Source organism: Podarcis raffonei, chromosome 2 (assembly GCF_027172205.1).
Source record: "Podarcis raffonei isolate rPodRaf1 chromosome 2, rPodRaf1.pri, whole genome shotgun sequence".
Classification (NCBI taxonomy): Eukaryota; Metazoa; Chordata; class Lepidosauria; order Squamata; family Lacertidae; genus Podarcis; species Podarcis raffonei.
The window spans coordinates 87,952,037-87,979,369 of record NC_070603.1 but is presented as its reverse complement, the minus strand read 5'-3'; the positions used below and the strand labels follow the sequence as shown (position 1 = coordinate 87,979,369).

At 43.9% G+C, this 27,333-nt stretch overlaps 1 protein-coding gene across 1 annotated transcript in view; it reads left to right on the top strand.

Moving 5' to 3' along the window:
- Positions 1-27,333, top strand: part of UROC1 (urocanate hydratase 1) — a 50,386-nt gene continuing 23,053 nt past the window's right edge. Inside the window, exons 1-12 of the mRNA XM_053378032.1 lie at positions 1-621; positions 7,861-7,991; positions 13,050-13,143; positions 15,342-15,401; positions 18,008-18,136; positions 19,763-19,824; positions 20,243-20,309; positions 21,369-21,512; positions 23,030-23,118; positions 24,615-24,677; positions 25,008-25,187; positions 27,162-27,259. Of these exons, the coding sequence (XP_053234007.1) occupies positions 496-621; positions 7,861-7,991; positions 13,050-13,143; positions 15,342-15,401; positions 18,008-18,136; positions 19,763-19,824; positions 20,243-20,309; positions 21,369-21,512; positions 23,030-23,118; positions 24,615-24,677; positions 25,008-25,187; positions 27,162-27,259 (1,243 nt within the window). The 5' untranslated portion in view covers positions 1-495. The remainder of the gene's footprint in view (positions 622-7,860; positions 7,992-13,049; positions 13,144-15,341; positions 15,402-18,007; positions 18,137-19,762; positions 19,825-20,242; positions 20,310-21,368; positions 21,513-23,029; positions 23,119-24,614; positions 24,678-25,007; positions 25,188-27,161; positions 27,260-27,333) is intronic.

Genomic DNA, 27,333 nt, shown 5'->3' with positions numbered 1-27,333 from the left:
GCAAATATGAATATTTGATTTTTTTCCCCGATTGTAGAATCTTTTAGACTTGACACACAATGCTGTGTCTTTCAATTGGTTCAAAACTTTGCAAAACCCACCAGGCCCCTCAGAGTAGTGAATGTGTGTGTGTGTGCAAAGTACATAAGCTTGCCGAATGTGGTTCAAAGTAACAGGCCCAAAAGCATGCGCAAAGAATGGCCAGAGAATAATCAGTAGGCCTGTGAATTATTCTTTAGGAGGAGGAGGCAGGAGAAGCCAATAGGATTGTGGAGACTGAATAGGTGTGTCTGACAGGCATGGTGTCTTTTCTCCAGAGAACTGGAGGTGCACATACAAAAGCCAGTGAGCAGCTTGCTTTCATCAGGGGTCACCTCAAAGTTGCTGAAGATCCCCCAGGACTCTCCAAAGAGAGCCTCTATCTTCTGTCTTGCCCCTCAGGCAATAGCTCTCTGTGATTGATCTTCTTCCTCTAATTACAACCCCTCACAAGCCATGTCCAGCCTGAAAGAAATTTGTGGCGGGCTTCCCTTGAACCCTCTTCCGGAGAACAGGGGCCGAAAGAGTGGAATCCCTCATGCTCCCGTGAGGACTCCCAACCTGGAGTCTCATGAAGAAAAGGTAAGAACATTTGCACTGGATCTCTTTGGGTGCCCACACCAGTTTAAACCCACCAGAACTTCGGTCTTTGCTGGTCTGCGGCATCCCAGTTCCCCAAAGGCACAGGAATAAAAATATTCACTGTCAGAAACTGGTTATAGAGACACATGTTGCCTAGACAAAAGAGGAGACCATAAGCAATCATCATGGACCTTCTGTTGTCCCTCAGTGAAGCAAATAAAGAGTGAAGTACATTTGTCTGCTTAGTCAAACATGCCTCTTCACAAGTAGAGCCCAGTCCTAAATAATGCTTGTGCATGTTCTAGGGGAACATTTTCTAGTAAGTGTGCTCCGCTTTGTAAACTTAAAGGAATGGATACACTTGCCCTTTAACATAAGAATACACTGTATTTATGTATACAGAGATATGTGTTCCTGTAAGGCCACTTGTTACTTTCCAGATGTTGGACTCCAATGCACATCAGCCCCAGACAGAATGACCAATGGCCATGGATACTGACCTATTGTCCATGTCTGTATTTATACTGAAATTGTTTTTGAGATTTTAAAATAATTTTATCACTTGTTTTCAGTCCTAGGCTCCCTTTGGAGGAAAAGCAGAATAGAAATTAAATAAATAAATAAAAAATAGAATAAACAAAGTGAATTGTTGTCTACAGGGTTATAGGTTCTCAATTTTCAACAAAAACAGTCTGTGCAGGAGACTGACTTGGTTTTTCAAGCCTTTAAAAAGAAACTGCTATGATGATATGGTGGTGAGGGACATTTGGGGGGAAATCGATTGGCCTGGCATATTCAAACTGAGACGCATCCTTGAGTGAGTTGGGTTAATGATTTGTTCTTTGGTTGGGCAACCAAAAAATAAATAATTGTTTAACTAAGCAGTAACTGAGTTGCCTGTTGGGTTCTTAAGTATTGTTACATGCCCACCGCTTCCCCAACCAGTGAGAAATCCCCAGGAGAGTGCTTCCAGGATTGTTTTACTCTGAATCCGAGAGGACTTGTGGCATCTTTGTACAGGGTGAGCCTTTTAAAAGAGGCCCCATGGAACCCCGGGGCCTCTTTTAAAGGACTCACCCTGCATTATTGTATTAGGCTGAGAGGCAGTAGCTGGCTCAAAAGTCTTGGCATATAATATATTTGTGAGTCGCTTTCTCCAAACGTATTTAGCAGGTAATTTAAATGTTATGTATCTTTTCAATGTAACAGGCTTATATTCTAGATAGCATCATCCTGCAATGTGGGCCTAACCTCATGGGTTTGTATCCATTAGTGTGTCCCTTGCATTGACAGAGGGCAATTAGGACCAACAGAGGCTTTTATGAGGGAAATAGCCAGTTGGATCAGACCAATAGATCATCTCAACCAGCATCCTGTTCTTGTGGAGGCCAGCTAGAAGCCTGTGGGAAAGCTGCAAGCAGGATCTGAGCACCAGAGCACTCTCTCCTGTGGTTTCCAAACACTGGTATTCAGAGGCCTACTGACTCCAACTAGATCAGAGATAATCCACACAAGACAGAGGTACAGTGGGTAGAAAGGCTCTCTGTCCTGAGAGGGTTTGAGCTGACTCTAGATGGTTTTGCACCAAGTTTGCATTGTCATGACCTCTGAATCAAGCCGCAGCAATCCAGACACAGAGACAGAGGCTGCAGAGGCACGCGCTGAGGAGCCAGATCAGATTAAAAGCACTGAACTGACTGCTGGAGAGCAGGAGATGACCACAATTGAGGCAACCTCCAGAAGAATCTCCTAGAGTCGACCACCAGGGCCTATAGGACCAGAGCCTGGACCATCACAGGCTCCTTCCCCTGAGAAACCAGATTCCTCCCACCACACATCATTGGTTCAATGGTGCAGGGAGCACACCAGGAGAGAAACTACGGAACAGGGCAAGAGTGACTGTCTTCAGGCCAGAGAGCTGGCCCTTTAAGACTCTGAAGTTGTCTACAAGGCAGTGGAGTCTGGAAGAGGGAGTCTGGACACAGAAGCTTAAAAGGCTTTAGTCTGCTCCCAACTTTTGTGGGAGCAAGTTGCTCACTGGGAGCTGTCTGTGGTCCTGCAACAGCCTGTTCGTCTTGCTACTTTCTTTATAGGATCTGGCATCAGACCACTTTCTCTATGCCATGTCTAATTTTATAAACTTCTATCCTGTTGGCTCTTTGGGCTCATCCACTTTTGCTTGCCCTGCTACTGTCACCCAGGAAAACCCAATCTTTACTGCTGAATCAGAGCAAACATCAATTGGGTTTTCTCCAGAATGTTGTTTGCTCTGATTTAGCACTAAAGAGTGGGTTTTCTGGGGGAAAGCAGTGAGGCAAAGACAAAACTGCTCAAAGCCATGCTTTCTAGGCATGGGACAGTGGAAATGTAGACAAGCCATTACTTTCCTTTTCTCTAAACTAAAAAAACCTAAATGCTGTAATCTTTCCTCATAGGGCAGTTGCTCCATCCCAAGACCAGCACTTTGAGAACAAGTTTGCAATGAATATAAATCATTATTGTTGCTGTGACTATTAATAATATCAGCCATGATAATATAATTCATTGGAATAGTAGTAGCAGTATTAGAAGTAGAATCGGCAGTGTAACCGTAATGTGTTCCAAAGCTGAGGGAACAATGCCAGTTAATATAAGCTGAGGATCAGGCCTGTGTATCTGCAGCGCTTTATTTTCAATTTATATTTGCAGTATTAACCCAAAACTGTTCCCATGTTTTGTTTTCATGCATCTCTATTTCTGGCAATAATATAAAGCCTTTATGAGAGCTTTAGCCATGTGCTTCGGGGTCCTTCGGAAGAGCTACGTGGCTCTTTCCACCATCTCATCTTTAATCTCCTTGGATAAACCAAACCATATCTGCAAGGCTCTTTCCATACATGGTTCCTGACTTCTCTTTCTTCCAAGCCCCTTTGTTGCTCGGGACTTGAAGCCGCAACATCCTCTGTCTCCTCCTTTTCCCTGCCCAGAGGCAGAAGTCTCTGTGCTTTACTATTACCAATCCTAAGAAAGACAGTGTCTTCCTTTGGCAAATTACAGAAGGGTTGCTGTGTTGGCCTGATGCAGCAAAAACAACATTTTTTTGTTAAATGTATTACTCTGCTATCCTACAATGCCATAGGACTCTCTGCTGCATTTCCTTTGTCTGCCATACATAGATAGCCTGCATCTCTTCATTGTACCCCTGTTAAAGAGTAAACTTGCCTTACATAAGAACTTAGGAAATGGGCTTATTCTGAGCCAGACCATGGCTCCATCTAGGGCAGTATCATTTACTCCAGTGGCCCTCACACTCCCCCACCCCCTTGAACCACATGAAAATGGTTGAGCATCTTGGTGGACCACTTGATGGTTTCTCTGCCTGTTGTAGCAATTATAATGCATTGTGCTAGGTCAGGGGTCAGCAAACTTTTTCAGTAGGGGGCCGGTCCACTGCCCCTCAGAACTTGTGGGGGCTGGGCTGTATGGGGGGAAATGAATGAATTCCTATGCCCCACAAATAACCCAGAGATGCATTTAAAATAAAAGGACACATTCTACCCATGTAAAAACACGCTGATTCCACGGGCTGGATTTAGAAGGCAATTGTGCCGGATCTGGCCCCCGGGCCTTAGTTTGCCTACCCATGTGCTAGGTGCTGTATGGTTTTTAACAGTATTTTTTAATGGGCTTCTTTTATTTCCTACACAGTGTGTTTCATTGCATTGTTATTTGAATTCCTTAGCATTCAAATTGTAATACAGTGTAAGAAATAAAATCAATATGAATGTTGAATGTACCATCTCCCGCCTTCAAATCCAGACAGGCTGCCTGAATGAAGTGGTCCGTGGACCACAGTTTGGGAACCTCTGGTCTACACTGACTTAGCAGTGGCTCTCTGAGGTTTCAGGCAGCATGTCCTCCATCCCAGCCCTACCTGGAGATGCCGGGGATTCAACCTGGAACCTTCTGCATGCAAAGCATGTGCTCTGTTATTGAGCAGTGGTCCACCCCCCCAAAGGATATGCTTTGAAACATTTCCACACAGGAGATGGCAGTGAGGAGAGGTGCAGCTCTGGACCTGGCCTCCTGGCAGCAGTGCCACTACTGCATACCAGAGTGATGCAGATGTAGAGCAGGGCAGCAGCAAGGTTGAGGCAGTTTGGGCACACTCAATTGGCACACTGGTGCACTTGTGCCAGTCTGATGACACTGCCACTATTCTGTCCCAGTACTAGACGGTGGCACTGCTGCTAGGAGATCAGATCCATCCCTCCCTATTGGTCACTCCTGTTTGCACATGGAAAACTGGAGCCTCACTGAATTAACTTGTTTGGATACACAAAGCAGATGCTTATTTGAACAATTTGCAGCCTGTCAAAATTCAACACCTCGCCAGCTTTCCAGATTGTTGCTTTAGCATCTAATATTCCACCTGCCAGCTGATGTCTCTTCACTGTGTGGCTTCACCTGCCAATTCAACAAAGACATTTGCCCAACAAATAGCCCATCGTTATCCAATTACTTTTGTTAGTAGAACACAAACACATTTCATCTTCTTTGTGCTAGCCTCTTAAGTAGAGTCCATCTAGAACTGTCAGTTGCAGACAAGAGTCTTTTGTCTCTAAAATGTAGCTGTCTGCAGTACTTGGTTGTGTAAATTAGGACAAATGGCCGTTAGTTTGCACATGAAGGTCATTGTGCTGTAATAGTCAAAGGGAAGGGAATCGGCAAATGCTAAAGTCTTCACCTGGAAAAGGGCACAGGATTGTCAATTCCAGATGACTAGATGTTAAGCCACAAACAACTAGGGAATTGGGTTCATTCAGTGTCTGAAATGCATCACAGTTTGTCAAAATAATGGATTTGGCTTTCTAAAGACTATTTATTCTACTGCTAGGCTGCTACCACTACTTGAGTAGTAGTTTAGAGCATTATGGAGAATAGGGCTGTCAGTGGCTACTGGCCATTATGTGTAGCATCTCCTCGGTCAGAAGCAGTATTCCTCTGAACACCAGTTGCAGGGAATCACAAGTGGGAAGAGTGTTCTTGTGTGGGGGTCCTGGCATTTGGTTGGCCACAATATGAACAGGATGCTGAAATGAATGTGCCTTTGGCTTGGTCCAGCATGGCTCTCCTTGTGTTCTCCTGACTTGGTACCAATGGGAACATCCCTCCCAGGAAAGATAGCAGTTCTGGAGGATCACTGATCTGGTTCAGGACCACTCCACCATCTCAGGAAATGTCGTGCCAAATTGGGAGACAATATCTCAAGAGGTGCCTGGAAACAAAGAGAGCTGATGGACAAGCCTGTTTGCAAAACATATAGTAGATTGTGGATTTGTAACCCATTCTTCCTAAAAACTGAGCCTAGAGCTGCAAACAGTATTTTTAAAATGCCGCTTGAATATTTAAAATGCTGCTCAAGCTGCGCTTGAATCTTGTCAGCATGGAGACACTGGGCTAGCTCATCATATTTTTGCATAGCCTGAAGGCATCGCCATCTGTGGAGCTTCCTTTCCATATGGGAGCAATAGCTTTCTGGCAGCAGCATTGTCACTGATTAGGAGTGGGAGGCAAGGCAGTGGTAAGGTCAGGGCTGTGCAAATAAGCTGGCAGAGCCAATTCAATGTGCCTGTACAGCCCTGATCTCACCACTGCTTCCTGGCCTCGTATACCATGCAAGCCAAAGGCTAAAGCCAGCTCCCTTCTCTGCTGCCTGCTTATTTGATTTCACAAAGAAGAGCAGATAACTACCAGTATACCCTTAAGCAGTTTCATGGTGGAAGCAACGAAATTTCTACAAACCGAAGTTTGGATATAGAAGGGTCTGCTTTATGGTTTTAGTTTTTTTACTCCACCCAGGTGGGCTGGGGCTCCCACACATTTAATAGCATGCTCAATTTCCAAAGCAGGGAGTGAACTTGAGAAGTGAACAAACATTTCCTTGTTTCATATCCCATATGGTGGTTTGTTGTGTGTGTGTTTTTAAAAAAGAGTTAATGACAGTGACATGAGGAGGACCCTACTGAGGAGGATAGGAAAGATTTTATCTGATTTGCCTGCTGGAGGAACAACTATCCTTTGAAGTATTGTTGGGGTTCCTGCTGGCATATTTTACTTATTTAAAATATTCAGACTTGGCTCCTTCCCTGGAGATTGAGGTGAAGGTAACAAACAGCTCATTTTGATGAACCGTATATGGTTCTCAGAAAATATTAAAACTGCAACAACTGCAGAAATGTCCAAAGCAACAAAAGGCTTCAGTGAATCCCTTTCAGGGCATATGGCAGGTGCCACCACAAAGTGACAGGGTGGGGTTGAGTTGGAAGGGACCTTGGAGATCATCTACTCTGAATCCTGCTTCATTGCAGGATCTGCAACACAGAATGTGATTGCAGCATCCTTGGCAGATGACTGTCGAATGAACAGCCTCCTGAGCTAGTCTATCCTACTGACAATTAGTGCTTACTGTTAGGAAGTTTCTCTTAATGTTTAACTAAACTCTGCTCTCCTGCAATTTCCACTCATTTGTTCCAGTTCTGCCCTCTGGAATAACAGAGAAGAGGTATGCTGCATCTTCTGTGTGACAGTCCTCAGATATTTGAAGACACTTTCTCTTTTCTAGGCTAATCTTATCATCTTGCAGCCGTTTCTCATAGAACTTGGTTCCAATCTCCTCCCTGTTTTGATTTCTCCTGATACAAAATCGCCCACCCAGCATTTGGCAATGCTAGCAAATTTGAGCACAGAAGTCTTCTGGTTTCTTTGGCACAGCACTGGGTGATCTTGGTCCATTAGATTAGCATGCACTGAACCTTCTGTGCCATTTCAGTGCGACAATGGAGCTACAAACCTGACTTAGCAAAGTTCTGCTATCAAACAGGCGCCCGGGGTGTCCTGCATCATGTTGTGCTTGGGTATAATGGTACAATGGAGTTCCTGGCATGTCTGTTATCTACAGCTGATTCTGCTTGCTGTTCCATCTCCTCTGGAGAACAAGTGCAGCCCAGATCCTGTGCCAGGATAGCCTCTTGTTTATGCAAAGGTTAGGGTGGGAAGATCCCATTCAAAATGCTGTGCTACCTTGTTTATTGGAGCCTCATACTTATTAACGGTCAGTGCCCTTGAATACGTTTGCAGCATCTGGGCACATTTCCCGTTCAGGCTGATAAAAATGCATGTGTTTAATTAGCTGTGATAACCACCCACTTGGTCACTTTCTTCTGGCTTCCTTCTCTCTCTCTCTCTCTCTCTGTGCAGCTGGCTTTGAAGAACGCCTTGCGTTATTTCCCTTCCAACTTCCACGAAGTCCTGGCGCCAGAATTTGCCAAGGAGCTGAGACTCTATGGACATATCTACATGTACAGGTTCTGCCCCCGCATTGAGATGAGGTAAAGGCTTGAGGAGGGCTCTACGAGGAATGGCATGTTGGGAGTGAAAGCCATTTGTTTGTTTAGAGTTGTACCTAAATTCTGTCAGAGTGAGTTGATGTGGAGGCACAACCCATGAACCAAACGGAACAGACAGAAGGCAGGCTAGGGGAGACAATGCAAGCTAGGAAGCCGGCAGGCAGGCAGGCAGGCAAATTGGCCCATTGCTGAATCTGACAATAGTTTGGTCTTTGTGCTAAGGGTGTTGCTCAGACCAAGGAAGTGGGCCAGAGTCTGTGACTTTAATCAGACTCCTGTTGGCTCTTTGTGTTTCTGGGCATTCGCTGGTTCTGTAGTTACAGTGTAGTACCTCTTTGTGGCCTACTTCACTGGGGGCAGCCAAGAGCAGCACAGCATAAAGCAGCGCCCTCTTCTTGGGAGCTAACTTTGTACCAGCAGCAAATGAGAAGATTCCCCCCCATCTGCTCAATATATTGTTCATCTCTAACTCAGCTAATAATATTAGACAAGCAGCGCTAATTCCAGTCCATTCATTGCTATAAAACTGAGCACCAGTATTTTAAAAACAAAATGAAAATGACTTCCTAACCTTGCAAAGGCTACAAACTTTCATTTTCATCCTGATATGTATTTGTCCATGGGGGTGAGTCCAGCTGCTAAAGCTATATAGACACATATCGTTCAAATGCAGGGTTTGAAATTGGTTGATGGATTTCTGATGAGCACAGCTGGCTGCCCTAATTCCCCCAGCTTAAATGAGTTTCCATATGCACAGAGAGAGAGAGAGAGAGAGAGAGAGAGAGAGAGAGAGAATCCAGATAAAATCCATATGCAAATAAGGGAGTTCTTATCTAGAAATGGGATCTGTTACAAGTATTAAGCACAACTATTGATATGCATCTTCCAGGTCTATGAATCTTGGAAATTACGGACATCATTTTGTACCTGATCAGTTTATGCTAGAGCTGTATTCTTCCCCTGTGAAAGAGGCTTCCATTTTTCTGCTTCATTTGCACAGCAAATTTATTTAGAATTTCAGTGGGTTTGGGGTTGAGTTTACCTCCTTGTTGTGAGGTGACCAAGGAAGGCATTTGTGTTTCACTCTCCACTGATGGTTTCTCCAGTGCTCTGAATCCTCCCTGGCTGCCCATACTTCCTGATCTGAACTCCCCCATGAGGGGCTCATTGAGTCTTTAATTGGGCTTTAATTCAAGCGTGGGAAGCCAGAGAGGCTGGCAACTGACTGCCTGAGACTGATGCACTTGTTGGTTTTGTTTCTAAGGGAAGTCTTTTTTACTTTTTTTTTAAAAAAGAAACACAACAACAACATGATTTGACACTAACTTCTTTAAAAGTAGCACCTTAGAAACCAACTAAGTTCGTTCTGGGTATAAGCTTTCGTGTGCATGCACACTTCTTCAGATACACATGAAAGCTTATACCCAGGACAAACTTGTTGTTGTTGTTGTTTAGTCGTTTAGTCGTGTCCGACTCTTCGTGACCCCATGGACCAGAGCACGCCAGGCCCTTCTGTCTTCCACTGCCTCCCGCAGTTTGATCAAGCTGGTAGCTTCAAGAACACCATCCAACCATCTCATCCTCTGTTGTCCCCTTCTCCTTGTGCCCTCCATCTTTCCCAACATCAAGGTCTTTTCCAGGGAGTCTTCTCTTCTCATGAGCTGGCCAAAGTATTGGAGCCTCAGCTTCACGATCTGTCCTTCCAGTGAGCACTCAGGGCTGATTTCCTTAAGAATGGATGCGTTTGATCTTCTTGCAGTCCATGGGACTCTCAAGAGTCTCCTCCAGCACCATAATTCAAAAGCATCAATTCTTCGGCAATCAGCCTTCTTTATGGTCCAGCTCTCACTTCCATACATCACTACTGGGAAAACCATAGCTTTTACTATACGGACCTTTGTTGGCAAGGTGATGTCTCTGCTTTTTAAGATGTTGTCTAGGTTTGCCATCGCCTTTCTCCCAAGGAGCAGGCGTCTTTTAATTTCGTGACTGCTGTCACCATCTGCAGTGATCATGGAGCCCAAGAAAGTAAAATCTCTCACTGCCTCCATTTCTTCCCCTTCTATTTGCCAGGAGGTGATGGGACCAGTGGCCATGATCTTCGTTTTTTTGATGTTGAGCTTCAGATCATATTTTGCGCTCTCCTCTTTCACCCTCAATAAAAGGTTCTTTAATTCCTCCTCACTTTCTGCCATCAAGGTTGTGTCATCTGCATATCTGAGGTTATTGATATTTCTTCCGGCTATCTTAATTCCGGCTTCGGATTCATCCAGCCTAGCCTTTCGCATGATGAATTCTGCATATAAGTTAAATAAGCAGGGAGACAATATACAGCCTTGTCGTACTCCTTTCCCAATTTTGAACCAATCAGTTGTTCCATATCCAGTTCTAACTGTAGCTTCTTGTCCCACATAGAGATTTCTTAGGAGACAGATGAGGTGATCAGGCACTCCCATTTCTTTAAGAACTTGCCATAGTTTGCTGTGGTTGACACAGTCAAAGGCTTTTGCATAGTCAATGAAGCAGAAGTAGATGTCTTTCTGTAACTCTCTAGCTTTCTCCATAATCCAGCGCATGTTTGCAATTTGGTCTCTGGTTCCTCTGCCTCTTCGAAATCCAGCTTGCACTTCTGGGAGTTCTTGGTCCACATACTGCTTGAGCCTTCCTTGTAGAATTTTAAGCATAACCTTGCTAGCGTGTGAAATGAGTGCAATTGTGCGGTAGTTGGAGCATTCTTTGGCACTGCCCTTCTTTGGGATTGGGATGTAGACTGATCTTCTCCAATCCTCTGGCCACTGCTGAGTTTTCCAAACTTGCTGGCATATAGAGTGTAGCACCTTAACAGCATCATCTTTTACAATTTTAAATAGTTCAGCTGGAATACCATCACTTCCACTGACCTTGTTATTTGCAGTGCTTTCTAAGGCCCATTTGACTTCACTCTCCAGGATGTCTGGCTCAAGGTCAGCAACCACACTACCTGGGGTGTACGAGACATCCATATCTTTCTGGTATAATTCCTCTGTGTATTCTTGCCACCTCTTCTTGATGTCTTCTGCTTCTGTTAGGTCCTTACCACTTTTGTCCTTTATTATGGTAATCTTTGTACAAAATGTTCCTTTCATATTTCCAATTTTCTTGAACAGATCTCTGGTTCTTCCCATTCTGTTGTTTTCCTCTATTTCTTTGCATTGCTCGTTTAAGAAGGCCCTCTTGTCTCTCCTTGCTATTCTTTGGAAATCTGCATTCAATTTCCTGTATCTTTCACTATCTCCCTCGCATTTTGCTTGCCTTCTCTCCCCCGCTATTTGTAAGGCCTCGTTGGACAACCGCTTTGCTTTCTTGCATTTCTTTTTCATTGGGATGGTTTTAGTTGCTGCCTCCTATATAATGTTGCGAGCCTCCACCCATAGTTCTTCAGGCACTCTGTCCAGCAAATCTAAATCCTTAAACCTGTTCCTCACTTCCACTGTGTATTCATAAGGGATTTGGTTTAGATTGTATCTTACCGGCCCAGAGGTTTTTCCTACTTTCTTCAGTTTAAGCTTGAATTTTGCTATAAGAAGCTGATGATCTGAGCCACAGTCAGCTCCAGGTCTTGTTTTTGCTGACTGTATAGAGCTTCTCCATCTTTGGCTGCAGAGAATATAATCAATCTGATTTCGATGTTGCCCATCTGGTGATGTCCATATGTAGAGTCGTCTCTTGTGTTGTTGGAAAAGCGTGTTTGTGATGACCAGCTTGTTCTCTTGACAGAACTCTATTAGCCTTTGCCCTGCTTCGTTTTGATCTCCAAGGCCAAACTTGCCAGTTGTTCCTTTTATCTCTTGCCTCCCTACTTTAGCATTCCAATCCCCTATAATGAGAAGAACATCCTTCTTTGGTGTCACTTCTATAAGGTGTTGTAAGTCTTCATAGAATTGGTCAATTTCAGTTTCTTCAGCACCAGTAGTTGGTGCATAAACTTGGATTACTGTGATGTTAAAAGGTCTGCCTTGGATTCGTATCGAGATCATTCTATCATTTTTGAGATTGCATCCCAGTACAGCTTTCGCCACTCTTTTGTTGACTATGAGGGCCACTCCATTTCTTTTACGGGTTTCTTGCCCACAGTAGTAGATATGATAGTCATCCGAACTGAATTCGCCCATTCCCGTCCATTTTAGTTCACTGATGCCCAGGATGTCAATATTTATTCTTGCCATCTCATTTTTGACCACCTCCAACTTACCCAGGTTCATGGTTCTTACATTCCAGGTTCCTATGCAATATTTTTCTTTACAGCATTGGACTTTCCTTTCACTTCCATGCATATCCCGCAACTGAGCGTCCTTTCGGCTTTGGCCCAGCCGCTTCATCAGCACAAACTTAGTTGGTCTCTAAGATGCTACTGGACAATTTTTTTATTTATTTCGACTGTGTCAGACCAACATGGCTACCTACCTGATTCTTTAAAAGTAAAAAGACTTCACCTTTTTAAAAAATAGCACCAAACAGCAGTGAGACACACCTTTCTGCCTTTTTGTTAAAGCCCAGGCAAGTATGTAATGGGTTTTCAGGAAGGATGCCACCAGAAAAGCTGCAGAATGCAAGCCTCTGGAGAGATAATGTGTAGAATGAAAGTAAGGACACTTACAAACTCGGTGTCCACCTTGAAAACACGGTAAGCAAAAGAAAGACCTATGCCCTGACCACAGGAATATCCCAGAAATTGTTGCAATTTATTTTCTCATTAACTGATGGACCATGGCTGGGGGAAAAAGATGGAAGTAATTTTTGGCATAGCGTTAGCTTTTGTAGTAGGGGTGTGTTTTGCTAGGGACACTCAAAGTGCTTTGAATACGCAGAGAAATCTCTGAAAATATTGATCACTCTAGGGGGGAAAAGAAGAAGAATGATGCCATTTGATTCTACCATCATATCAAACATTTTATTCTCATTTTGGGTTTTTTATGATTTGCTTGTGATAAATCCAAGTATGCACTTGTAGAAGGTTGAAGATAATTATTTCATTTCCTCACTGGTGTATTTTAATTTCAGAGCTTACCCCATCCAGAAATATCCCTGCAAAACCATCCAAGCTGCTGCAATAATGCACATGATTATGAATAATCTTGACCCTGCAGTGGCACAGGTAATGAACATTCCTCGGTGGAAGGCTTAGTCTTGGAAAGAAAACTGATAGCAGTGACAATGCATTGATTTTTGTGAATTGACACACACCAGTTCTGCTTGGATCATTCTGAAATGGAACAAAGGATAAAATGTATTAATTTTTTTTTAATCAATGCATTGCCACTTTCCCCCATTAGTTTTAATGAATCATAGTTGGAAGGACCCCCTGGAGTCATCTAAATCCAACCTCCTGCAATGTGGGAACCTCAACACACAGTCCCCCATCCAATTTGAGACCATACCGAGCCCTGCTTACCCTTGCAAATGTGCTAGCTGTTTTATTGCTGCACCACCAGTGGAGGTGAAAAAATTAGCATGCCGCTCTGAGATAGAGCATGTGATGCTTAAAAACAAACAGGGCTGAGCTGACATTTCTCAGAAAATAATTTCCAGCCAATTTTTGACTTTCTTCTTTTGCTTTTTTGAGCTGTTCCTAAAACCGTTGGAGATTTTAGTCCTCCTCTGAAGACTATCCGGCAAAACGGCTTTCTCAGTTTTGCCATCTGTAATGGTTCTAGGGGTTGCTCGTGCGTAAGCCGGTGCCAACACCTGGCTGGGTTGCCTGAGTGAACCTTTTCTGTCCAGACAGCCACTCACCCGTGGCTGTCTCAATCGCTGGCAGAATCCGTCAGTGGGCGTTTCTTAAACTTCTTCCAGCAAAGAAGCTCTTTGACTCCTAGTCTCCTCCTACTCTCCCTGCACAGAAGCCTTCTGCGCAAGGAGGGCGTAGGCAGCGGAGGACCCTTACTCTCCCCGCTGGTCCCCGGCAAGGAGTCATGGGACCGCCTCGCCGATTCCCCCATCTGCCCCCCTTCTCCACTGGTGCTACGCTGATTCTCTTCCCCAGAAGATGGGCTGCCTCTCCCCATCCCGGGACGCTCTCTGGAATCCCTCTGGAGCTTGCTCTCTCCCTCCGGCACTGATGGCAGTTCCCTGACACCATCCATGAATTTTCAGCACAGCTATGGATCCGGTTTGAATATTGTTTTTATTTTTAATATTGTTGAAGGAAGCCATGGACTTGGCCCCTACTCTTTCCAGCCTTACCCTCTTAAAGTTTTGGTCAAAGTTATGTGAGAACTTGCTGTAAGAATAACTCAAAACAACTCCTTGTTTAAGCACCTTGCGGAAAAATATCACCTAATCTGCCACCAGGTATAGCAAATAGTTAAGCCAAGAGTGATTTGAAGTTTGCTTAGTCAAAATAAGAATATGCTACCCTATGCTATGAAGACAAAATACAAAGGCAAGCTATGTATCAACAACGGTCTGATACTATTTCTGACAGTCATCGAATCATGGGCAAAATGCAAGCTCGACCATCCCACTGATACTTGTCAAAAAGGATTTTATTGTGAATAAAACTATTAGAAATATTCATAGTTTGTTATATCTAACACAGCTTGTGTGACTGTTTTTAGAAAACATTTTCATAGCTTATGGAGCAATTTCCTGCAATCAGATGGTTGGTGTTCTTTCATTCCCATAAACAAAAATATGAATAATGTTGTAAGCACTATAAATATTTCAACAAAAACCACATTAATAGGGATGTTACGTAATTTTTATTTTTTTGTCTGGATGCCTGAAGGAATGGTAATAAAACAGGCAGTTAAAATGCACGAAACAGTCATGTGACAATAAATTGAAGATAGTCCTTTCACCAGTATTTGAGTAAGATTCCACTCCCAGTCCAGGTAGCCTATGTCTGGGCCTTGGAAGAGTGTGCCATCTTGTCCTTCGCCTCAGGCAGCAAAATGTATTGAGCCAGCCCTGTCCCTCCGCCAACATTCAGTTCCACTGAAATGCAAGCTATATCAACACGCGGGTTCTGCTGCTTATTGTCTGGAGCTTAGACATGGGGAGGTGGATGACTTGACAGTTTGTCAGTCGGTGAAGGTTAGACATTCATCAGGTGCCCTGCAGAGGCATCCTAAGAAGTGGCTGGTGCTAATAGAAGCCATTATCTCTTGGCGTTCTGGAGTTCGTGCAGCACAGAGGATAATTGAATAGGCCACAGTCTAGAATGCCCCTGGTCAGATTTAAGCTCTGCTATGTGCTCATTAAGCAGTGTTTTGATTAAACTGGGCTTAAACATATTTGAGACTGAAATAAGGGACGCTGTTTTAAACATACTTTAAAATGTGCTCTTTGCAGTTTCCCCAGGAACTTGTAACTTATGGAGGGAATGGACAAGTCTTCAGCAACTGGGCACAGGTATGGTGTTGATACATTTGTTGCTTGCCTTGCTTGACCATGCTCTTAATCCATCACATCCATATTTTGCTTGGTGGAAGATGTGACTAAGTTGTTGGCTGTCATTGACAATGAATCCATGCAGTTGTTGGGGCTTTTGACTTTAAGAAATATCGAAAGAGCAATCCAGTGCTTGAATTATGGGGGCTTGGGGTGGGGTGACAGCTGTTTTACCTGTTGTGGCTGCTTTCTTTGCTGCTAATTATAGAAGGCTACAAGGTTTGTGGGACGGGGGTGGTGCTGTAGTCTAAACCACTGAGCCTCTTGGGCTTGTTGATCGGAAGGTCGGCGGTTTGAATCCCTGCAACGGGGTGAGCTCCCGTTGCTCAGTCCCAGCTCCTGCCAACCTAGCAGTTCGAAAGCGCGTCAAAGTGCAAGTAGATAAATAGGTACCACTCCGGCGGGAAGGTAAACAACATTTCTGTGTGCTGCTCTGGTTTCACTAGAAGCGGCTTAGTCATGCTGGCCACATGATCCGGAAAAAATGTCTGCGGACAAACGTCGGCTCCCTCGGCCAGTAAAGCAAGATGAGCACCACAACCCAAGAGTCGTTCGCGACTGGACTTAACTGTCAAGTGTCCTTTACCTTTACCTTTTTACAAGGTTTGTGGGGGTCATTATTTGGTTAAAATAACTTGACAGATTTTTTCATGAAAAGCATAAATCCAGGTTAAATGGGGGTAGATATGGGCTGGTATTTTTATGTCATTGTTTGGCTGCTGCACACACCTTGCATAAACAAGAAACACGAATCTGGAAGCACCCTAAATATCATTTAGTCTGAATGTTTTCTGAGCAGATGCAGAGTGCTTTAGGTTCATCATTCGGGAATCACAAGAATCCCCTGCTCTGTCTGGGATCAGGACTCCCAGGTCCCCAGGCAGAGCTAAGCTCTTTCAGCTTTCTTTCCTGAAACAATCATGATATTCTGAAAAAGAGGGAAAGAACATGATTCTGTACTTCGCGTCTAGCAAGGTGACATTCAGAAAACACAACATTTGGAAACTTGCTATCTCTTCCTTTGCACCGGCAGCCATGTCCAGCGTCGATATGACTGTGATGTCTAACAAGAGTTTCACAGCGGAGCAAAACAATATGCCTTTGTCACTGGTTACTTAAGAACAGCAGTCGGATGAATGATTTTCTTTCACTGCGATAAGGACAGTTTGTTCTCAGTGTTTTGTTTCATGAAAAACGAGACCGTTTGTAAAGATGTTGTAGCAACGTTATTCCTGGAAGTGTTATTTCTGGTGCAGGGAGGAGAGGCAATTGAAAATGTGGCATGTGAAGGGGTGCTGAGCCGTAACCCGCTTAGTTCAGGGGAAGGGCCCGAGCTTAGTAGGTAGAGCACACCCCTTGCGTGCAAAAGGCCTCTGGTGCAATCTCCAGGGAGGACTAGGAAAGATTCCCTGTCTGAAACCCTGGAAAGCTGCTGCCAATCGCTGTAGACCAGGAACTCTAACCTGGTGTTCTGCAGAAGTCATTTGACTACAACTCCCAGCATCTGTCAATGGACAGGGATGGAGGGAGCTGTAGTCCAATGACATCTGGAAGGCACCAGGGCGTGGAAGGCTGGTGTTGACGATGCTGTGCTAGATGAACTGGCTCAGTATATGCCCAGGGCTCATGTCGTCCCCCCACTGCTCTCCACCCCACCCCCCTCTTTTTTATGTATTGCTTGACATCAGCCTTGCCACAGACAATGTAGGCCGCCTTATTGTTGGGGGCAGGTAGGAGTTTTTCCACTTGACAGATTGGTACCAGCCATTTGGTTTTCCCCTACCTTGTAGCAATCGTCAAAACTTTGTAAAGTTAGGCACTGGGTAGGCCTTGTTTATGGGAGAGGAGGTTGTTGCCTCCGCCTGCCCCTCCTCATTAACCGTATCCCATTAAAGGGATCTGGGGGTGTGGATCCTGTCCGAAGCCTGGGCATGGGCTAGGGCCATGCCACGACCCCATCGTGGACCCCGGGGTGCCCCAATTTGATGTATATAATAGGGCTCCCCCTACCAGTGGTATACCCTTATGAGACTCCCTGCAGACAGGCAGTATCAGGATATAGTCTGGTTTCACCCAATGCCTAAGCCAAACCGCTCACATCTATAACCAATAAAGTTGTGGCCTATTTTATCCCATTAACTTAAACATTCGTGTCCATGTGCTTATTATCTAAGGGAACTGCAGGGCCCGGGGCCTCGCCAAGCAATGCTGAGCTAGATGGACTACTCAGTATAAGCCCAGAGCTCATGTTTCCCCCCCAAACACTGCTCTCCACCCCCCCCATGTGAATTACTTCTAGTTTCAGAACCCAACCGGAAGGGTGGGGAGAAGCAGTTTCAGGGGAAAGGCGTGTGTGTTTGTGTGTGATACATTACCTGGCTTTCCACTTGCCAATGTTGCACTTTAAGTCACTTTATAAGAATTGGCTAGTAACCCACCCAGTTAATCTAAAATGGTGGCCTGCCACCAACTTGCCTAGTTTGCCCTTTAAAAGCCTTAGAAACACAGATCAATATAAGAAGGAAGCTTAGCCTGCTCCTTTCTCCCATTCTATCTCCATCTTTCAGTTCTGGCTGGTGATGCACTATTTGTCTGAGATGACTGAAGATCAGACCTTGGTCGTGTACAGTGGCCATCCCTTGGGACTCTTCCCCAGCCATCGCAACGCTCCTCGATTAGTCATAACCAACGGCATGGTAAATAGCTGCTGTCATCTTGTCCTCTCTTTGCTTACTATCATTTGTCACGACCCACAGTCTTTTTCTGGTATGCACTGTGCTTTGCCTCATTGATCAAAGGTTGGCCGTGTTTCGGTTCACGTACTGTTTGTTTCAGAAAGTGTGAATCAGATAGGGTCACCTTTAAATGCAAACAGAATCAAATTTGTCCTCCACCACTACATCCAATAACATCCTGTTGTTTTTCCTGCTGTCCTTTCCCTGCGGCCTTGGAAAAGAGAGACAGAGAGAGGAAAAGATCTGGGTGTTCTTGAATATTCTCCGACTTTCCAAATTACTATAGGGTCAAACTTTATTAGTTATAATTGGAGCATCTAAAACTAGATCTCGTTGCTTGTTCAAATGGGCTCCCTCACACTTTCAGCATTAGTAAGGTTGTGTCGGGGAATGGCAGGACACTGATGAGTGTACACAGGGAAAAGAGGGGCTGGAGTCTGGCTCAGGAGAGGGGCTAGTGATTTGTGGGGACCTAAAGATGTTGGCTGTTTGCAGTATGGTAACGCTGCAGAGAGCTTGCTGGGGAGACCATGCATTAAAAAATAAAGGACTCAAAAATAACTTAAATAAGGTTTTAATAAGAAAAACAAAAACTCCTTTTACACTAAATACATTAACAACCAAACCAGACCCAACCACCAACCCATCCCCCAGGGTAATGGGAGAGCTAGGTGCTGCTCCTTATATACTACACCCAAATGCTGACACACCTTAATCAAATACAACTCAGCAGCACCTGCTATGCTTCACAGCTGTAAAGCTGGGTCTCGTTATCTTGCTCTGGCCCTTGCTCTGGCCCCTTAAAGACATACACATCAGGTGCAACAATGATGAACCTTTACATTTAAATAAACCATTCAACAGTACCAGCCAGAGGCTAGAGGCAGGGGAAGCTCCAGAGCTGGGGAATGGAGCTCAGAAGGGATCGGAGGAAGAGGCAGGTCAGGCAAGTGCAGGGCTGGGTGTCTCCCCACCCTCTCCTGCACCACTGTCTCTTGGAACCAGGAGAGGATTGAAGAGGGAAGAGCAGAGGCAGTTTTCACACAGGCACAGCCTCTGGCTGTGTGTGCGCAGCCCATCAGGGGAAGGTACATAAACTGGTGGAGGGGTGTGGTGCCCCCTGTTGCTGCAACTGCTCCATAGAGCACAGACGAGGAACTAGCTGCCTGGATGCTAGACTGGTATGTGTGGGTGTTCAGAGCCGTAGGAACTTCTGTAAGTGTCCACTTTTGACAATACAGTTAACTATCTGCTGTGTGCATTCCTTTGGCTGGGGAGCACCCATAATAGGTTGGTTGCATTGTGCTGGCAAGGTGGTAGAATCACAGTGTTAATCAGAGACCTGTCTCTCTTTTCACCTTCCTCCCTGCCTCAGGACTTCTATTTTAATTCTTGTAATATTATGAACTGATGTCTACTTGCCCCTCTCCTCCCTTTTTCCTTCTGTGTCATGTCTTTTAGATTGCAGTTCTGATGACAGGGACTGGCTTGATTTTAGTTACCTGTATAAAGTTCTCTGGCTGCCTGGTCAGCTGCAAAGTGCTGTCAAAATGCTCTAAATAAGACACATTTCCTTGCTTTGTTTAGGTGATTCCTAACTATTCTTCCAGAGATGAATATGAGAAACTATTTGCAATGGGGGTTACAATGTAAGTTATCCATTGTCCTAATTAATGTTCCTAATTAATTTCTGAGGTCTGCTTTTTAGTTCTCAATTGGGAACTTTTTGTGGCAGACCTGCGATGGTGAAGGGATAGAACATTATATGTATACATGCAGAAACATACGGTAACCCAAAGGCTGAAACCATGCATTCACTTCCTTGGGGAAGTGGGGCTTATATTTGTGTAATTCAGTGGGGCTTATTTTTGAGTAATTTATAGAATCACACCATAGGAAGCTACATGGAGAAAAAGAGAAATATGGAGAAATGTGTCAAAGGGTACTGTTACTTAGGAAATGTTGCACTACTAGACTAACAGAGTAATGTAGGGGCAGAATATATAAAAATAAAACAACATCCATAGTTGACTGAAAAAACTGCCTTGCATTCACTCCTATTGACAGGTATGGACAGATGACAGCAGGTAGCTACTGCTACATTGGACCACAGGGAATAGTCCATGGAACTGTGGTAAGAACTGCTCACTATCACTGTTGGGCAGAATGTATCATTTGTAGAATAAGGAAGCATCAGTTCTCTTCTGACTAAAGATCTATTTAGTTTTTTCTAACAAACAACAACAAGAATAACAACAAATGCAGAGTTGACCCACTGCTTCATTCTCTGCTCTAAAGCACTGAAGTGTAGGTGGGTGCAAGACACAGTGATGACAGCAAGAACCTTTATTGAACTACTGAACTGGACAACAGGGGCAAAACAACTGCTTATATACATTTCTGAAGGCCTGGGCCACTCCCACTGTGATTGGCTGTCTAAACTTCCAAGCTGCGACTCATGACTCAGAGTTTAAGGGCCAATGGCAGAGGCCCAAATCCTGAAATGTTCTGTGATTGGATATCATGTATCGAATCAGAACACCGGAGCTCAGCATCCTTAGTCCAGACTCAAGCTCAGGCAAACACAGACCACTGAATACATAACAAGCCCCATGTGACACATTGCTCATTGCAACATATATAAGCCACCAACTCTCAAGCTGGGTGCTGCAAGGGAACTGCTTTGTGAAAAAACAATTACCTGATAAAGGCTTCTATAAGCACATATTCCTCCTCTAAGGAAGAGGCTTCCCACAGTGTCTCTGAACCATGTAGATGCCTCCTTCAAACCCATCTCCATTGGGAGCAGGCAATTCTGCCCTATCTCTGCATCAGGTGCCTGAGAGTGGAATCTTTCCGCCGCCACCAAAGCACTACTAATACAGCAGAACTGTCACCTTCCAAATGGGAAGGACAACCAGAGCAGTGGTTCACAGAGAAGTGTAGGAGAAAATGAAATGTATTCTCCTGTTTTAATTACCTGTAATTGATCCTGAGTGGTTGGACTGAAGCCTCCTTTGCTTTGTTTCAGGCCTTTACATGCTCATTCCTGAGCATGTAAGGTTCTGTTGAGTAGATGAAATGAGAAGTGCAAATGATAAACAAATGGAGATACGATAGAAGTATCGCCATTGGTAAATGACACCATAGGGTACCATGCACAGTCACCACCCTTTTCTGCAATGTGCCTTAGCTAACAGTGCTCAATGCAGGCCGTCGCTACTTGGGAGTGGAGAATCTGGCTGGGAAAGTCTTTGTCACATCTGGCCTTGGAGGAATGAGTGGCGCTCAAGCCAAGGCTGCAGTCATTGCTGGCTGTGTGGGAATTATTGCTGAGGTAAGCCTGTATGTTTATTTGTATGATTCTGCTTAGTTTTTTAAAAAATCAACCTCCCCTGAAAAGGTCCATTCTCATGTGGCCACTCCCTGTACTTCCCTCCCATTTGTGATTTTGTTAAGGCATTTTAATGAAAAAGTGGGTTTTAAGAAGAGAGAGCTTACAAGGAAACTCTAGCAAAAGTTAAGGTTTTAGTAGCTTAGAGAGGGGCAAATGTCTCAGGCTACAGTACAGTACCCACTTGCCTGGGAGTAAACCCTATTGAACTTAATGGGGTTTACACCTGAAGAGACAAGTTTAGGATCACACTGTTAAACAATTCATCATTTTATCTAAAGTTTATGAACCCCTCAGGTGAAAACTGACACAGAACATTAGGCCACAACCCCAAACTGATTTAAGTGTGCTTAAGCCTGTTGATTTTCAGTGGGGTTATGTGCATTTTATTCTCTTTTGGATTGTGGTCTTAAGTGAGCTGCACACTAACTTGGCCACTCCAGCCCTAGACCTTGACTCGCTGAAAAAAATGCTTCCATCCATTTAAACCAGCAGCTGGGCTTTAAAACAACAACAAAAAAGGTCAAACAATAATGAAAGGATTTGCTAATGTGAATTTGTTTTTCTTAACCAAACAAGAATTTTTTGGGGCAGATTGTAATTAAAGCTATATGGTGGTTGGCAGACGTGCACATCTTGCTCACTCAATAAAAGGTTTCCCCATGGAGTTGAAATGTTCTCATGTGAAACAGGCCTTACTATAATAACAGCTTTATAGCTATGCTGTTAAACAGGGTAATAAAGGACTTCAGTGACCTGTGTAATTTTACCACTGATGATGGAGAGAAAATCTTGTTTCTAAATTTGCTTGGGTCAGAAATCTCACTGATTGATCATTTGTGGTTCTTCAGCTAGGAGTGGCCTGTCCCAGGCTAGGCCTCAGAGCTACACACCACTACTGGTCTCAGTCACCTGCTGTTCACATTGGTTGCCAGATCATTTCTGGACCACATTCAAGGTGCTCACAATAGAGTTTAAAGCTCTAAATGACTTAGGACTCTTAAATCTGAGAGGATGCTTCATTCCCTACAGACCCTCTCAGGTGTTAAGATCAGCAAAGAGAGCAGTCTTTAGTTCCCCTTCCCTCAGAAGTTTGGGGTGGGGGTGATCTGGGCAAGAGCATTCCCTGTGGAAACCCCTAGGTTGAGGAATTCCCTCCCCACAGATCTGCCCGTGGCATCTTTATTATATAGTTTCCATTGCATGCTGAAGATGCACCTCTTTACCCTGGCCTTTGACACTTGGGATATATATATATATTTAAGACCCGTTCTATCCTTGCAACTGTAATTTGTTTTCAAGTGTTTTTAATATTGTATTTTTAAATTGCTGTGACCTGCCCTGGAGACTTATCTGATTCATTTCCTACCCTTTACCATAAGTAATTAAAGGCAAATTATTCTAAAGTTCAGTAGTTGCTTGTTTAATTCTATTCGATTTTATCTAATGCAACCTCTCAGGTTGATGAAGCAGCCCTCTTAAAGCGTCACCAGCAGGGATGGTTGATGGAAATCACTAGCAGTCTGGACCACTGTATTGCTCAGCTCAGGTATGGCTCAATAAACACATTCTTTAGCGTTTTGCTAATTAACTCCACATCCCACCAAAGGACTTTTCTGCAGTGTGGAGAAAAGGTCTGGGGCAGGCAACCCTCTCTGCCCTATCTCTGCTATGGTTTATTTCTAGTGCTTAACCTCACATTTCTCAGAAGTGAGTGACTACTAGGTCAGTGCTCCTCACTAAAATAAAAAACTCTCTTGGGGCTGGTCCTGACATCTGTTTCCCCTATTTGTTTTAAAGGTGTGTAGTGAAGAGGGGCAGAAACTGGCTAACAATTTAAGACTTTGCAATGGTGAAAAACATGACACATGCAACTTGCCACATTCCTTGAAATAGGAATTTACATGTATAAAATTCTTGTCCTATTTTTTCAGCACAATCAAGGCTCACGTCTTCTGCCATGTCCGCCTTAGTGCAGGTGTGTGGAATCTGTGGCTTTCTCCCATCAACCCTGAGCATTCACCATGTTGACTGCAGCTGATGGGAGTTGGAGAAAAACAACATGGTGTGTGTGTCACATGTTCCCCTACCTGCCTTAGTGTGAATAATTTTTCCACTTTGGAGCAGAACATAAATGAATTCTTTAGTGCTTTGAACTCAGACTCAGTGGCGGAGCTTCATGCTGCAGCACTGGGGGCCAGAGAGCAGGCGGGGGCGGAGCTGGGGCGTGTCCCGGGGTGGGGCGTGCTGCCGCAGGGGCATGACGAGCATCCTGGGGCGTGGCGCACTGCCTGCAGGGGCGTGGCACCCAGCACAGGCGGGGGGGCCAACCGCGATGGCACCTCACCGGGGTCGCACTGCTGGGTGCGGTGCACTCCCCCTGCACTCCTCTTCCTCCGCCAGTGCTCAAACTGCAGAACAGATCACTGCTAACAACCACACTATTAACATAAATATCACATAACATAATATCACGTAACAACAAGAGTTGTCTGCCTGCTTTCAAACCTCTCACCTGATTAGCATCAGCCAGATACTATCCAATAACAGATAGTACCGTCTTGATTTGTATATGTTTAATTTATTAAATAGAGTTATTCCTGCATTTTTGGAATTTCAAACACTTCAGAGTCTTAAAGGTAATAATCCAAGTCCTCAAGGCCAGAACAGTTTCTGGTACCTACAGGACATCTGTGACATCCCTGCCTGAATACTCACTTTGACATCAGAGAAGATCAGCCAATGACATACAGAGAAATGGGACAGGCAGTCAGGCCAGATGTCAAGGAGGGGATTGTAAGAACAAAGAGGTCCCTGGATGTAGATAAGAAAAATGCAGTATGTCAGAAGAGTAGTTTTATCTCTCTTTATAGCTTCAAGAGGATTTTAGACATTGTTATTTGCTTGAAAGTCTTTATCTGAACATTTCCCCCCAGCAACATTGTTCAGTATTTTTTAAACCTAAAACTATCATGACATGGAATTTTTAAAAAATTAAGTTGCTTTTGAATTGTTAAAAGTTAATCCCTTTTGACTTGTACACAGAGAAGCAAAGAAGAAGAAAATGGCTCTTAGTCTGGGATATCATGGGAATGTGGTAGATCTTTGGTAAGTAGCTAATAATGAACCTTGTGATAGCAGGGGAGGAGCAGGGAAACCATGTTGCAGTTCTGATAAAAAATGTGTCATGAAATTTCTCCCCGCAACTTCAGCCTCATTGATTTTAATGGGAGATTGAAGTATTTGTCATTGAAATCAGTGTGATTTACAACTGCTTGAAGTGTTGGTTGTGCCATTCCCTACAATGCATCCATCCCTTAGCAATACAAAGGAGCTAATTTACCAAAATTTCGTCTAGGTGCTCCTGGTATCTACTTTTCTATTTCCATACCAAAATCTGGTCTATAGTTGTCCACTTTTTCCTCTTTCTGTGTGCAGGGAGAGACTTGCAGAGGAATTCAATACCACTGGAGAACTGCTAGCTGATTTGGGGTCTGACCAAACATCTTGTCACAATCCTTTTAATGGAGGCTACTACCCGGTACAGCTAAGCTTTAAGGAGGCTAACCAGCTCATGTCCAGCAATCCTGTGAAATTCCGAACCCTAGTGCAAGAGAGGTACTTCAATAATTTGCACAAGTTTTCTTGGGACAATTTTTTAGACAAAACTCTGCTTCTGTTGCGAGGTCAAATGTCTCTTGTAATATTCACTTTCCTTCTATAGACACAGTTAAGTTTGGGGTCTATCTGTCTATCTATCTAGCTAGCTAGAGGGGGGTGGAATTGATTTTGGAATGACATTCATAAAATTCGAACACCCGAAACTGCACATTGGGATATCAAATTCAGTCTGAAAGGATATCTCTTCATCGGCATCATACACTTATGACAAACTCAGTTGCACAACTATGCTCCAGAAAGAAGAATCCTCCTTTCTGAAGGTCGAAGCAGGCTACAGAAATGTCATTCATTTCTTCAGCCTTGCTCTAAAATCAAATCTGCAAATGACTGTGCAGGAAGAGGAGTTTTATTTCTGAGAATGCTTCAAATGTTAAGTGACCCAGCTGCATTGATTTTGAGCCATCGCCAGCTGCTTGTTTTTCCAATGCATACTCACAGGAGCTGGGAATTAGGGAATTAGGCTCTATAGATTAGCGGTAATGATTCTCTTCCTGTAGCTTGTTCCTGTTAGGTCTCATTTTCATAAAAGATGGTTTGGGAGCCAGGATTCACTCCGATCGACTGATGCTAGGTCAAACAGATTTGATGGTTTAAATTAGACGCAACATGGCAGCAGATCCATTTGTCTGCCCAAATCAGAAGTGAGAAAAGGGTTTGACTTAAAGAACAAAAAGAGCATGTGAGTGAGGAGAGCTGAGTTGTCAGAAACTGAAATGTCCTACCTGAGTGATAACCATTCTTCCCTAGAATGTGGGAGGTCAGTGGTGTTTCTGACTTCAAATTTTCCAGGGACAAGAAAGCCACTCAAGGAAGCTGGCTCAATAGTAGAAAGTTGCATTCAACATTGGGCAAACCATCCCTGCTCCCATTGCCCCAGCACCTCCTTCCCCAGCTGGGTTTACTTCCGGTATCGGAGCCTCTCTGGGTTCAAAAGACATTCAAATATCAGACTGCAGGAAGGTAAACAGCAAGATGGGGAAGACTTCGAGTCTGCTCGTCTATATAATCACTTTGTGCATGATAGGGGCAGTCATTGCCCCCAAACCATGGTTGCCCACTCTCACACTTGCTGTCAGCCTATGTCAATTAATAGTTACCTTTTTAGGAACACAAATTATTTTGCCAGGGCTGCATACCCATCCACTGAGATCTTCAAGGGAGACCTTGATCCCACAACAGTTTCAGAGGCTGTTGGGAATGTAGGAAAGGGCCTTCTCTGTTGCAGTGCTCAGACAAAGGAATTCTCTTTCCTGGAAAGTTTGCCTAGCTCTTTCCTTAATGACCTTTATTTGTCTGATGAAAACTACCTCCTACTATTTTATTTATGTGCATGCAGTATTGACTATGTTGATGGATTGCTTGGGGATTTTTGTTTGTTTTTGCAGCTTAGGATTTCATACGTTATTCTTTCAGTATTTATTTTGATTGACTTTTTACTGCATTAATTTTATAACTCTTATGCTTCACCCTCCAATATTCCACTCTAAGGGCCCCTTTTGGATGGAAAAGTGCCTCATAAATTTCAATGCAAATAAATAAATACACCCATTTCATTATTTTACTGTGATGATCTCTTTCCTACCTTCTTCTAAGTTTGCAGTGTATCCTTGTCTCATGTTATCCTCAGAATAACAGTGTTAATTAGACTAGTCTCAGTCTTAATAATGAATTACACTTTTTAACTACCCTTTATCCTGTAAGATCCCAGGGTGCTTTAAAGAATAAGCAAATCAAACACAGGACTGTAAATAACGGGTGGTATTAAATGCTAGTCCTACTCAGAGTAGACCCATTGCAATTAAGACATGGCAGACTTTGGTTCATTCATTTCAGGGCCTAGTGCATGCTCATAATTTTTCTTTATGGAAATTCATATAGTGTTGAGAGAACGTTATAACTTTCCATTTTCAGTCTGAGGAGACAAGTGGCTGCCATCAACAGGCTCTCTGATCAAGGAATGTTTTTCTGGGATTATGGAAATGCTTTCCTTCTAGAAGCTCAGAGAGCAGGTAAGTAGCGCTTTTCCTTTCTGCATAAGTTAAGCAAGTAGTGCATTTGGCCGAGTACAGCAGATAACATATCC